Below are 14,032 nucleotides of genomic sequence, written 5' to 3'. Positions count from 1 at the left end.
TCAAACATGGCCCTGACAACTAAGTGCCTTTGCATTTCTTTTCCTCTCTTGCCAGAATGCTCTTCCCTGAGATACCTATATGGCTGACTGTGACAGTTAACTCAGTGCTCTGGCCAAATGTTAGTCAGAGGGGGAGCCTTCTCTGACAGTCGGATCTAATGGAGCATCTCCACTCCTGCCTACCTCTGCCCTCTTATCCTATTTTATTTTTCCTCACTTACTTATCCTATTTATGTTTCCTCACTCACTTACTTATCCTATTTTATGTTTCCTCACTTACTGTTGCCCCTGCAGAATATCTTTGTTTTCTGTCCACTCTACTAGAATGTGTTCCATGAGGACAGGGTTTCTGTCTTATTCACTGCCATGTCATTTTTATGCAGTCACATTTACAGATTTCCTTCTTTATAAGTTCGAAATTATGTCTCTTCTTGGAGAAAATCTTCTCTACTCCAAAGTTTTAAGGAAATACTTTCCTAAAAACATGGGCTATAAAAGAAAATCACACTTTTTGGTTACATAGCATTACTAATTTTTACAAATAAATCATTTGTCAAACCTAAAATTCAATTCCTTAATAACACTTACATGTCTAAGAAGTAATTCTAGAAGCCAGTTTAGAAGTTCTACTGATGAGTTTTTCCTTTGTTCCTTCAATAACTTATTTAAAAAATGTATGATGTCTATTAGCAGTTTCTCATCTTCAGTGCAAGCAGGAAGCACTTGTAGAAACCTACAAGACAAGCAGACAATTTTCATGGTTTCTAGCTCTTTACAGTAACTGGTGTGCTGACAAATACTTAACAACCAGGTAAGGAACGGGATGATTTGCTGTGTTCGCCAATTCCCAGAGTGGAAGTCTTCCCCGTGGCTGAACGCAAGCCACCAACACATCACACCTTTGTGGAGAGACGCACACCAGCACACCAGCACACGGCATTTCCACAGCACAGATACAACAGACAGGAACAACTGCATGAACACAAGTGTCAGCAAAAGGTTGCAAAATAATCAGGAAGTGATGACATCACCTCCACTCTTCTTATAATACATTTAACTGTAAATTTATACAATTTCATTTTTAAGAATGGCTGTGTTTTAACAACTAACTTACAAGAATCCTGAAATTCAGCTGCCAGCTGTCTCACAGAGGTACTGGCTGATCCCAGCACCCCACTGGAAAAGGCGAATTAGACCTCTGAATTGTGAGAGATACATTTCGAGTTCACATGTCGGAAATTCATTTAACCTTGCATTTTGCAAATGGCACATGTTATGTTTAATAGAAAGTTATACATCTGAGACTAAATCCACAAGAAGATTAAAATGTAAAACTGCTGGCAATGGCTGCTTGTCAGTCTTACTTGTTTCAAGTGCAGCCATCTGCTACCAGTTAAACATGTTAAATTTATAAGCTAGAGCCTTCCCAATAACTACTAAAGGATCTCCACATGGCAATCAACTTCATGAAATTCAGAGTAAAAAGAAAAATGAGGTAATTTTCTTAAGAACAAAACAAAAGCAAAACAAAACAAAACAGCCCACGGCAGGTGTCCCAAACCTATTAATCAATCGCCGATGTCTCGGCTCTTTTACAATGTGAACAGAACAGACATTCGCTTTGTTCATCCAGGTCTATCCTAATCGTCTACTTTTGTAAGATGGCAAAATGTTCTATGATAGGACATAAAAACTGTGTTGTTTATTATTAGTTCCAAAAGGCAGTGATTCAGGAAATTTTTCTCTTTTGCTACTGTTAGACATTTATTACAGATAATAAAAATCACAGAGTCTTTCTTACAGAGAAAACATATCTCTAATGACAGTAACGAGAAGAATGTGTGCTCTTATCTTCAAAGATGTGGAGATAAACCCAAAAACAACTCATTCCCAGCCTTCAAAACTGGCGGCCTTGAGCTGTACGCACTGACCTGTTCAGTGTAGTGTGCCAGGCCAAGGACTTCAAGGTCAGCCCACAGGGGCCGGTGCCGCTCTTTAAAGACAATCTGTCATTCAGAAGATAAAAACTCATTCTCGTGATGGCAGCCCTCACTTCCCTGTGGGCTGCAGCCTCGACCACGGAATGGAGACAGTCCCTCAGGCCACTAGCTGTGTGCGTCACCTTCAGAGCAAGGGTATCCTCTGTGGATAGTTTCAACGTGTCTGAACACCTAAATAAACACAAACAGAGGAAGAGCAACATAAGGCTATCTAAATAAAAGCTCACATTTATGTTTATTATAAACTCTCTCCAAAAAATTCCATATTATCTTCATTTTACTTTTAAGTGTTTTTTTTTTAACGTTTTATTTATTTCTGAGAGACACAGAGTGTGAGCAGAGAAAGAGCAGAGAGAGAGAGAGAGAGAGAGAGAGAGAGATGGAGACACAGAATCCAAAGCAAGCTCCAGGATCCAAGCTGTCAGAACAGAGCCCGACGCGGGGTTTGAACTCATGGACCGTGAGATCATGACCCAAGCCAAAGTCGGACACCTAACTGATGGAGACACCCAGGGGCCCCTATATTATCTTCATTTTAAAGGCTGACTCATGGTCAAAACAAAATCTGATATATATCTGTCAATATTAGAGTTTTACACTAGCATCCTGTTTCTATTGACATTTTCCTGCTTACAGAAATATAATTTTCATGCAAATAAGAAAGTCCTGACAGATCAGAATATCAGGATATTCAAAGTAATCTTCATCACAATAATGGTAACAACATTTATACATATATACATACTGAACTTTTACTCTAAACCAGAGGACTTTTCCTAGTGACTTAATGTCCATTAATTAACCAAACTTTCTATAATCTCTGAAACAGCACAGAGCACATACTTTTTAAATTTCCTTGTGTGATGGTTTTTAAAAAGTAATGAACACATGTAATCTTTAAAACAGAGTAAAAATTAAAATCTTCAGTGAAAAAGCAGAATCAGATGATAGTAAGTAAAAAAGCCACTTGCCCTAAAAGAAAAAGAAAACCTAACTAGTTACTTGTAATTAGTTCAATATGGGGATGCCTGGGGGTGGCTCAGTCAGTTAAGTGTCTGACTTCGGTTCAGGTCATGATCTCACAGTTCTCGAGTTCGAGTCCTGCGTCAGGCTCTATGCTGACAGCTCGGAGCCTGGAACCTGCTTAGGACTCTGTGTCTCCTTCTCTCCCTGCCCCTCCCTGGCTCGCACTCTGTATTTCTAGCTCGCTCTCTCTCGCTCTCTCTCAAAAATAAACAAATATTAAAAATTTTTTTTTATTTAATTAAATATGAATGCTTTTTCAACTAAATGTAACAGCTTACTCTTTGATTTTAGGTTCGGAATTCATTTGCTTCAAAAGATTTTCACTCCCATGATACCAGGACAAGTTCCAAGCTATTCTCAGCATGTCTGAGACCGGCTTCAAGGCCAAACAATCAGCAGATAACGGCAAAACTATGGAGTAAGGACTCACAGCATGGTGGCCAACTACATGCACTGGTAGATGATACCTAAAGAAAATGTATACAAACAGTTACAAACTTTGAAATTCTTAAACACTACTAACACAGGTGAGCTACAAATGCCGGCTCCCTCTATGTCTCCCAATAATACGGAGCTCGCTCTCACGGCCCCTAGTTTGAACAGTGAGCATGCTGTCTATAGTATTCCAATTATTCTTTTGCCATCCTCTAAATTCCCAAAAACACCTTCCAAAGTCTCTCCTGAAGACTTACCTGATTCTGTGTTGTATTAGAGTTGTTTGCAGAGATAACTAATGCCCTCTCAAGTCAAGGCCTGTGGCTACAGTGAGCCGCACATAAATTGCTGCAGCTAGAACATGAGTGTCTACTTTATACCAAACGCTGTCTGTTATTCATCATTCATTCAGCTACATGGCATGGCAGTGACACCCATTTTACAGATGATCAAAATGAGTTTTAAAGACGCTAAATGAATTGCCTTATGTTCACAGCAGTCACCGAATGACAAAAATCACAACTTAATATTTTCACTTGAGGACGTAGCTGTATCACCAATAAACCCAATCACTATGTGTCACCAAGAGGACCCAGAAATATTTTAGATATAAGAACAGACTCAATAGTAAGATCTCTTAAACCAGTCCAAGCTAATTTAACAGCATTTAACAGGACAGCAAGGACTAGCATGTTCAGATGTTAAAAAATAGTTTTCCTAAAATACATATACCAAACCCCTAATTCACAGAGTTGTGACTAACATTAGATAAATACAATTGGGTAAGATTTCCAAGGGGAACCTTTACTGTGCTTTTTCATTTCATACTTCTCAAAAAACAAGCTAAGAGTGAGTTCTACGTACAAATGAGGCTGAATAATCTAAGAAAATATTTGTGAAAAATTGAAATTTTCCACAAAAGTAACCAAGATTCCTTAGACAAATGGCTAACACCAGGTCTGAGAGAGGGAAATGAAAGGTGATTCTTGGACATCTCTCTGTGCCAGAATGCAAGAGAACACTAACAGACTCATAGGGCCTGCTGGAAGGGCACAGAGCTCAATTGAAAGGACTTGCACCGAACAAAAAAAGGCAAGGCAATCGACCAATGGGGACTTCTTTAGTAAGTTAGAAAACAAACTGCAAATTAAGCCTAAAGAACACAGAAGGAAGAAAGGAATAAAAGGCACAAGTAATTAATGCATCACAACCAGTTTGAAAAACCACATCTACCAGAGGGGCAACACGTTTTAAAATAACAAAATTACTGTGAGTAAAGGCATAAGAAAACCCTTTCTTCTTCTCTATGGATGAATTTTATCTTGAGCTAAGATAACCAAATAGATATGGAATGTCAACAATATTACTAAGCTGCTTTTTTTGCTTATACTAAAAGTGATTCCCACACCTGGGCTGGGAAGTATGGGAATAAACTATGAATGCATAATGGGAAGCCAGACCTCTGAGCACCCCTGAGTGCTGTGGCTCTTGCGAGTGACATGTCTTGTGGGGCCCTGGAAATTATGCCTACAGCACACTTAACTAGACACCGAATCTCCTATTAGCACACAGGTCTTCTAAGCCAAGACAGGTCCCGGCAACGACACATGCAATCTCATTCCAAGCATGATCTACTGTAGCTCTCTGAGTTTGATGACTTAGCCAAATCTAAAGACCATAAAGAGTGGGTGATGTCTACAAACAAGGAATTTGACTCTTTTAAGAATATATCTAAAAGGAACTCTTGTGTACTATCCCAGGAAACATACATGTTTATAGGAGTGGATACAGGAACAAAAACCCAGAATCAATCCAAATGCCTTCTGACCAGAGAATGAATAAGTTGTGGCAAATTAACAGTAGAATATCATACAGCAGTGAAAGTGATCATACTATAGGTAATAATATCTACCAGGCTATGGAATGTTATTTTTAAATTAATCATAGTTTTATTAAGACATATTTACTTATCTTTAAAATACACAGATTTTCAGTCTATATATATAGCTTGATGAATTCTTCCATTTGTATTCATTTGTGTGGCCACCACTCAGAATAAAATACAGAACATTTCCATCCCTTTAGAAAGTCTCTTTGTTCCCTTTTCTTGTCAATTACTCTCTTTGCCCTCCTCTAAGAGGTAACTACCATTTTGGAGAAATTGGATCATGTCACAGAATTATTTTTTAATTTTCTTAGATGTGATCATGTATAATACAGTGGTTACGTAGAAGAATGCTCTTAATTTAAGGAGGTACATGGTGGAATAATTAGAAAGGAAGTAAAATTATGTCTGAAACTTATTTTCAAATGCATCAGAGGAAAAATTACATATAAATAAATAAACACACTGAGGGAGACAGAAAAGCAACTAAGCCTGTGTGTTAACAACTGCTGAATCTAGACTGGAGAGTGAGCACATTTGTTCACTGGATAGTCCTTTCAACCTCTCTGAACATCCGAACCACATCCAGATTTGGAGTGCTGGTGATGAGAACGTGTGTTTACTGAACTCTCCAAAGCACCACTGTAAGGGAACATTAAAACACTACAAATCATGTGATTTAAATACCAGATGAAAACTGTGACAACTTATAGATTTTGGTTTCCCTTTTTGTAACATTTTACCTTCAAAAAAATTAAAAAAATAAATCACTTACCTTCTAAAAACTGAAACAGGCAAACTGAAGACTGGTGGTGAAGAAGGTTTATCAGAAGGATTAATAGACCTAGTTCATTAAAAACATACACACACACACACACACACACACAAAAGGAAAGAAACAACTGAGTAAACCATGGTTTCATCTGACAAATATAATTTGCTCCTTGACTGAAACTCCAATCAAGAGTTGCAATTGGTTCTATCATTTGTATAGTTAGTACATGTTTGCTACCACCTGGATTTGCTTCTGAAGAGTAAATGATGCTTTTCTTCAGGAAGTCGTACAATAAATGATTCATGTAACGTGGGCACTGCACTGGCAGGTCAATCTGAGCCCCTCCCACTTGATCCTGCTCAAGGTCAGTGCTAATCAGATATATTATCATCTTAACATCTTCCCAAAAGCTTTTTAATAAAATACTAAAGAAAAAACACATAAAATTGAAAGTATACACTAAAAAAGGTATTGGCAAAAATCACTGCAGTAGTTTTTAAATTTTATGCTCAGTAGTTAAAAAATAAGAGTTCGGGGGACTTTTTGAGCCAATGGGCTTTTTTTGTTGTTGTTGTTGTTGTTGTTTTAAATATATGAAATTTACTGTCAAATTGGTTTCCATACAACACCCAGTGCTCATCCCAAAAGATGCCCTCTTCGATACCCATCACCCACCCTCCTCTCCCTCCCACCCCCTATCAGCCCTCAATTTGTTCTCATTTTTTAAGAGTCCCTTATACTTGAGCCAATGGGCTTTTTGATACTGCTTGCTCAAACCAAAATGGGAAGCATAAGCTTCATAATTCAGAAATTTCCATGCATTGCTATGACTGCATCAGAAACTTTAAAATTGAGTAAAAAACTTTTAGGGCGCCTGGGTGGCTCAGTCCGTTAAGCGTCCAACTTTGGCTCAGGTCATGATCTCACAGTTCGTGAGTTTGAGCCCCGCGTCGGGCTCTGTGCTGACGGTTCAGAGCCTGGAGCCTGCCTTGGATTCTGTGTCTCCCTCTCTCTGCCCCTCCCTGCTCACGCTCTGTCTCTCTCTCTCTCAAAAATAAATAAACATTTTAAATTTTTTTTTTTTTTTCAACGTTTATTTTATTTTTTGGGACAGAGAGAGACAGAGCATGAACGGGGGAGGGACAGAGAGAGAGGGAGACACAGAATCGGAAACAGGCTCCAGGCTCTGAGCCATCAGCCCAGAGCCTGACGCGGGGCTCGAACTCACAGACCGTGAGATCGTGACCTGGCTGAAGTCGGACGCTTAACCGACTGCGCCACCCAGGCGCCCCAATAAATAAACATTTTAAATAAAATTTTTAAAAAAGAGAAAAAAAACTTTTAAAATTCTTATAGCTCACCACATATCCATTCTTGATACTTCATCAAATAAGAGAAGACAAAATAATGCTCCGACTTCAGTCACAACAGTACGATCTTCATGAAATATCAGGGAAACTAAAAATAAAGATGCATTAACTTCATGAAATATTTTTACCTCTAGAAAAATGAACTTCAAATTTAAAATATCTTAACTCAAAGGGAAGAGATGTCATTCTGAGAAACGCAACATTAACCCAGATACACTAACATATGTGGATCATCTGGAGGGCTTGTTAAAACAGAGTTTCTGCTTCTGCAGGTTTGGGCTAGAGCCCGTGAATCCCACACATGGCTGGTCCAGGAACCACACTTGCAGATCCACTCACTCCATACTATGTGTGAGTAACTTTCAGTTACTCAAAGAAGCAAACTGATCTAGCTTCTAGGAAGGTTTGCCAAGTCTTTTATCTCCAGCTAAAGCCTGCTCATTCAAAGATCTCCTTATTTGATCATTTCTGCCCTTTCCACAAACATATAATCATAGAACTTACATTCGACTTCAAAACACTGTCTTTGTGTTGGTGTTGTTTTAATTTGTGTGTCTTATTTATTACAACAAGATAATGGTAAAGGAAACTGTTCTGAGCTAACAAGACATAAGGATAGCACCACGACGTAATTGAAGAGTCCTGGTCAAATCCTTTAGTATTAATAAGCCTCAGTTTCCACTGCTGTAACATTCTCACTGTTAAGATTTCTCAGTGCTTGACAACTATGAAATTCTAATCAACTGGTATGGTGGTGGTACCAATCATACAGGAATAACAACATAATACAGAGTTAGCAAATCCAGGAAAGTAGCAACAAAAAATCAGTTGCAAAAGAAGACATTTTTCCTAACTATAAGAAAAAGAAAATATCAACATGTAATTGACATGACTAAAAATAGCAACTAACTGGGGCGCCTGGGTGGCTCCCTCGGTGGAGCGCCCGACTTCAGCTCGGGTCATGATCTCGCGGTCTGTGAGTTCGAGCCCCGCATGGGGCTCGGAGCCTGGAGCCTGCTTCGGATTCTGTGTCTCCCCCTCTTTCTGCTCCTCCCCCAGTCACACTCTGTCTCCCTCTCAAAAATAAATAAATGTTTAAAACAAACTAGCAATGAACAGAAACAGAAATACATGTAAGAATTTAATTTATGGTAAAGTATACACTCTGTATCAGTGGGGATAGGATGAGCTATCATATTTCCAAAAACATAAGAAATTATTGCAATACAACTACCTACAATATGAAAAAAATACATTTAGATCTCTATCTTACACTATATATCAAAATCAATTCTAGATAAAGATCTACATTTTTTAAACACTATAAACACGTTAACAGAAAAAATAGAAGCCTATTTAGTATTATGAATTTGGAAGTGGAGAAGTCTCTCCTTATAGAGCACGATGAAAAGCTCAGTTGCTATAACAGAAAAGCTTTATATACGTTCATAAAATATTTAGGGCCGAAGACAGAATAATAAATACATCAAAAGGATAGAAAGCTTAGAAGAAAATCTTAACATAAAATCAGGCACAAGATTTCTATTTGTTTTTTGTTTGTTTAAATTTTTAATGTTTATTTTCGAGAAAGAGAGAGAGAGACAGAATATGGGTGGGGGAGGGAAAGAGAGAGAGGGAGACACAGAATCCCAAGCAGGCTCCAGGCTCCGGGCTGTCAGCACAGAGCCCAATGTGGGGCTCGAACTCACGAACTGTGAGATCGTGACCTGAGGCGAAGTCGGACACTTGACCAACTGAGCCACCCAGGTGCCCGGTTTCTATTTGTTATAGAAGGGAAACTCTACCAGTCACTAAAAGGAAACTAAATACAACAGAAAAATAGGGAATTCACAGAATAAGAAATTTGATATATAATACACAAAAAGATAATCACCTACCCTAAAAGTTAAAAAAAAGAACAGCAAAAAAACAACAGTGAGATATTACTTTTGCCAATAAGATTAAAGAGATTTTTTAAATGAGACATATTCGATGTTAAGCACGGTTGTGAGGAAAACAGGCACTTTTAAATACCACCGGTGGGAATGATCTGGAGGGGAACTGAACCATATCCTGTAAAATCTCTTTGACCCAGCAGTTCCAATTACAGAGTATGCAGAAGATGATCATATAATATGATTACTGTTATAGTTAAAAATTCAAGAGAAATATTAATATTAATAGGGCAAACTGAAACTATGAAACACTGTGCAGTTTTTTGGTTTTGTTTTTAAGAAGGCAGTCTCACATGTAATAACATGGAAAGATATTCAAGATACACTTTCACTCGGAAAAAAGCAACACAATACTTAAGTATATCATAAAAATACAACATGGGTGTATAGAAAAGATCATTCCAAATGGTATATGCCAAACAATACCTAGTATATTCTTCTTTGGGGAAACTGAAAGAAAATTTCAGAAACTTCTAGCATTTTACTTTGTACTGTTCCATACTATTGGAACTTTTACAATAAGGATGTATAAGCTGCATATATTTAAAACAAAAACAAATCAGCAAAGGTAAGGAAGTGTCGGTTCTTCTCTTGCCTCCACCATTATCTAGTTATGACCTTGGCCAAGTCGATAAATCACTCTAGATCTCAATTTCCTCACTGTAAGATGGTGTAATAAAGGAGTTCTAAATTAACTTCTAACTCTGAAATTCAAGACAGGATTCTGTCAAGACATAAAGTTTATAATTAAAAGCAATGTGTCTGAAAGATTATTTAATTATTATTCCCTTTCCATCTATTCTATAGATAGAATCTTCTATAGATAGAATAATCTATTCTATACATAGAATCTATTCTATTTCTATCTATCTATTCTATCTAATCTATCCTATAGATAGAATAATCTTTCTAAAACACATACTTCTCCATTTAATAATCTTAAATGGCTTCTCAGTGCTGTCTACTGTGACCTACCAGGCCCTGCATGAACTGCCCTCTGTGCCTCATCTCATTTTCCCTTCGTGCCTCCAAAATCCAGTCACTCCTGACCAACCACCATTTCAAATACACCATTCTCTCTCATACCTAAACATGGCTCCCTTTATCTGGAAAGCAGCCCTCTCTAATTGGACTCCTATTCATTTCTGAAATTCCAACTTAGATCCACGTTTCCTAGAAGCATTCTCCAATGTTTTCCCACCACTCAATCACCTCAGGAACACTTCCCTCTGGCACCAGGAATTCTACTATAACAGGTGGTATTACACTGTATTGTGCATCTGTCAAAGTCTCCAACTACACCACAGGCTCCAAGAGGGCCAATTACCAAACTCATCAACATATCCCCAAGGCCTAGTACTGTATCTCGCACATAGTATATACTCGATAAACGTTTGCTGAGGAATGAATTTTCCTGGTTGAGTACCTGGTTAAAAACCTAATTCTGCCCTGAAACTAAACCCATTTATAAGAGATGTTGTAATTCATTTTGAGACTCACTGAAGTAGTTCTCAAAAACATCAATGAGATAGAATAATTGTTAATACTAAAAGGGTACAGATGATGTTGCCTTGAAGAGTGTATTTGAATCTAGTAAGTGTGCATGAATGCTTGAATAATTTAAATCACAATTATAAATGAAAAAGTAAATAAAAATAAGTTTGAAAAGAAAAAAAAAGAAAAGGTAAACTAGGGACTAAATTTTACTGAATAAGGTTAATAGGAAGATAACACGATTAAAGAAAACTCAAGATCCACAATTACTAGTCTTCCTCAGAGCAATCTATGTAAAACTTGTGAAATTGTATACACTATTCAAGACTGTATGAGCCTAGACACTCTGAGTCTACTTAGAATTTCACCTGGTTTGGACCTTGATCAATGCTATTATTAAATAAACTGTGTCCCCTTCACTTGGAAAGCAGAAGCCATTAGAAGAAAAGAAAATGCTAAAATAAAATGACTACAATCTTATCTATATTCGAATAATACTTTGAACATAAATATTACAATAATTAACAAGGTTAAGCATATTGAGACATTTGATCAAGATGCCTCTTTCAGAATTATTTAAAAGCAGTAGTCTGAACTTCTAAGAAAGAAAATAGCACAAAATGTTACCAAGCTTTCTATTGAGAATGGTCAGGAGGAAGAAAAAGAGAACAAAACTACATGGAATTTTTCAACCTAAACACATTAAAATGGGTTTAAAAAAATCATACTTTATAAAATATAATAAATTCATGCTCAGAGTCATTCAGGATGGTCTGGTTGCCACTCCACATGGCCTGGGTGTATACTCTTAATGTCAGTTTATTGACATGATCAGATGCCACGCTGGAGGTCAGGATGGAAAGGCACAAGCAAACTAACACTGTGGGAACAGGAACTGGAACAAGGCAGGAATGACGGCAGCTAGAGCTCTCTCTATAGATAACAAGTAAGTGAGCACCAAATGAAAGCCACATCAATGTGCAAAGAACAATCAGAGGCTTCAGCCTTTCTCAGTTCTGAGACCTAATCAGTGACAAGAGTACAAGGAAATTTCCACAAAAGAAACATTTTCCATTGTGAGGAGTATTTTTAGCAGCTTATTCACTAAAAAACGTTGTTATTCTGTTAGCAAGATGGAAACTAAATGTTACCTACCTTTAAAGAATAACACTTAAAGCTTAAGACTGATCTCATTATTAGCAGAACTTATTTTACTCACCTCTGAATAACAGGGTTAAGAGAGAAGACTGTTGTGAGAGGGCCACACGCATGACTGGGTCAGCACAAAGAACCTTCCTCAAAAGCGTGAGGCACGGCTGGATCAAGCACTCTACAACCTGGCCAGGAGGGAATAAACACAGTTATTTTATTATCAACAATTCTAAGGTGAGGTAAAATAAACTATAATCTTACTCTAAATTTTATGCTTTTTCATCAAAATTGTGTCAAACATAAATGCAAATAAATATTAAGAATTATTTTCCGGGGTGCCTGCGTGGTTCAGTCACTTAAGTGTCTGACTTCAGCTCAGGTCATGATCTCCTGGTTCGTGAGTTCGAGCCCCACATTGGGCTCCATGCTGACAAAACGGAGCCTGCTTGGGATCCTCTCTCTCTCCACCTCTCTCTGTGCCCTTCCCCCACTCATGCTCGCCCTCTCAAAATAATAAACTATAAAAAATTTTTTTGATAATTATTTTCCACTGAAAATAAGCTTTGCATATACTTCTGCTTACATATCTTTAAAAAAGTTAAGATTAGTTTTCCTTTATAGAGATCCCACTCTTAGAAATAAAAACCTAAACAAGGTACTTGGTATTAATCAGGATTTAATTTTCAAGTACTTATCCAAATTCAGATGAATTTAGCTTCAGATCTGATTAATAAAAATACCAATCTGTAAAAATATGTATAGATACATATCAGTCTTACCTCACCATCCTGACATACACATTCATTTAAATATTCAATTATCTTGTCAATTAAGCATAACTTTTTCACCACAGCATGCATTTTAATATCTGTAAACCCCAAAAAAAGAAGTTACTAAGAGTTAAAAATTATTTTCTCAAGTTTTAAAAATACAGAACAGATATCCAAAACTCAAACTGTTAAAAATAGTTACACATGGTGTTGAATTTTAGAGAATGAAACTTTAAACTTCTACTGTATATACACCTGAACTATTTGAAAACTTTTAAGGAACAACTACATCCTACTTACTTCTACAATGTAGAAATCAAAAACTATTACAAAAATAAGTTCAGACCCTAAAAACTACTAGAATTTTCAGTATATAAATGAATCCTTTTATTTGTACATGACAAATTATTTTCTTCATATTGTTTCACTGACAATTCTTCTGTTTTCCAAATCCGTCACCTCAAAATGTTTAGAATTATCCACAAGTGATGTTAATAGCTTGCAACATGGTCATTTTCTATTAATTAACACTCAGATTTCAGGGGTGCCTGGTGGACTCAGTCAGGCAACTCTTGATCTTGGGAGTCCTGAGTTTGAGCCCCACACTGGGTGCTGAGATGACTTAAAAAAATAAAAGTAAATAAATACAAACTCAGACTTCTAATCTCAAACTGCCAATAGCAAATATAAAGGGTAAGGGATTATTACCTACTATATGTATTTCTGAAAAACATTAACTCTTTTTTAATAACATACATACTGCGTCTGTGTGTGTGTGTGTGTGTGTGTGTGTGGGTGCGTGCACGTTCACCGCTATGTACTGTTTATGTTCCCCCCAAATTCTTACGTTGAAACCTAATCTCCAGTGAGATATTAGAAACTGGGGCCTTTGGGAGGCAATTAGGTCATGAATGGTGGAGCACTGAAGAATGGCATGAGTGCCCTTGTCAAAGAGGCCTCAGGGAGCTTCCTTGCCTCTGCTCCCTATGAGGACATAGGGAAAAGATGGCTATCTATGGACCAAGAAGGTGGCTGTCACCAGACACCGAATCTGCTGGCACCTTGATCTTGCACTTTCAGCCTCCAGAGCTGTCAGAAATAAATTTCTGTTGTTCATAAGCTACCCAGTCTGTGGTATTCTATTAGAGCAGCCTAAACAGAGTAACACCT

At 37.4% G+C, this 14,032-nt stretch overlaps 1 protein-coding gene across 5 annotated transcripts in view; it reads right to left on the bottom strand.

The window, feature by feature from the left end:
• RTTN (rotatin) overlaps positions 1-14,032 on the bottom strand; it is a 162,618-nt gene that overhangs the window by 96,496 nt on the left and 52,090 nt on the right. For all 5 annotated transcript variants that reach the window (XM_058691835.1, XM_058691836.1, XM_058691837.1 and 2 more), the window contains 7 exons: positions 12,872-12,960; positions 12,160-12,277; positions 7,483-7,579; positions 6,122-6,190; positions 3,305-3,493; positions 1,932-2,171; positions 589-733 (listed from right to left, as the gene is read on the bottom strand). In XM_058691835.1, coding sequence (XP_058547818.1) covers positions 589-733; positions 1,932-2,171; positions 3,305-3,493; positions 6,122-6,190; positions 7,483-7,579; positions 12,160-12,277; positions 12,872-12,960 — 947 coding nt within the window. The remainder of the gene's footprint in view (positions 1-588; positions 734-1,931; positions 2,172-3,304; positions 3,494-6,121; positions 6,191-7,482; positions 7,580-12,159; positions 12,278-12,871; positions 12,961-14,032) is intronic.

Source organism: Neofelis nebulosa, chromosome 11 (genome assembly GCF_028018385.1).
Source record: "Neofelis nebulosa isolate mNeoNeb1 chromosome 11, mNeoNeb1.pri, whole genome shotgun sequence".
NCBI lineage: Eukaryota > Metazoa > Chordata > Mammalia > Carnivora > Felidae > Neofelis > Neofelis nebulosa.
This window is presented reverse-complemented; position numbering and strand designations above follow the sequence as displayed.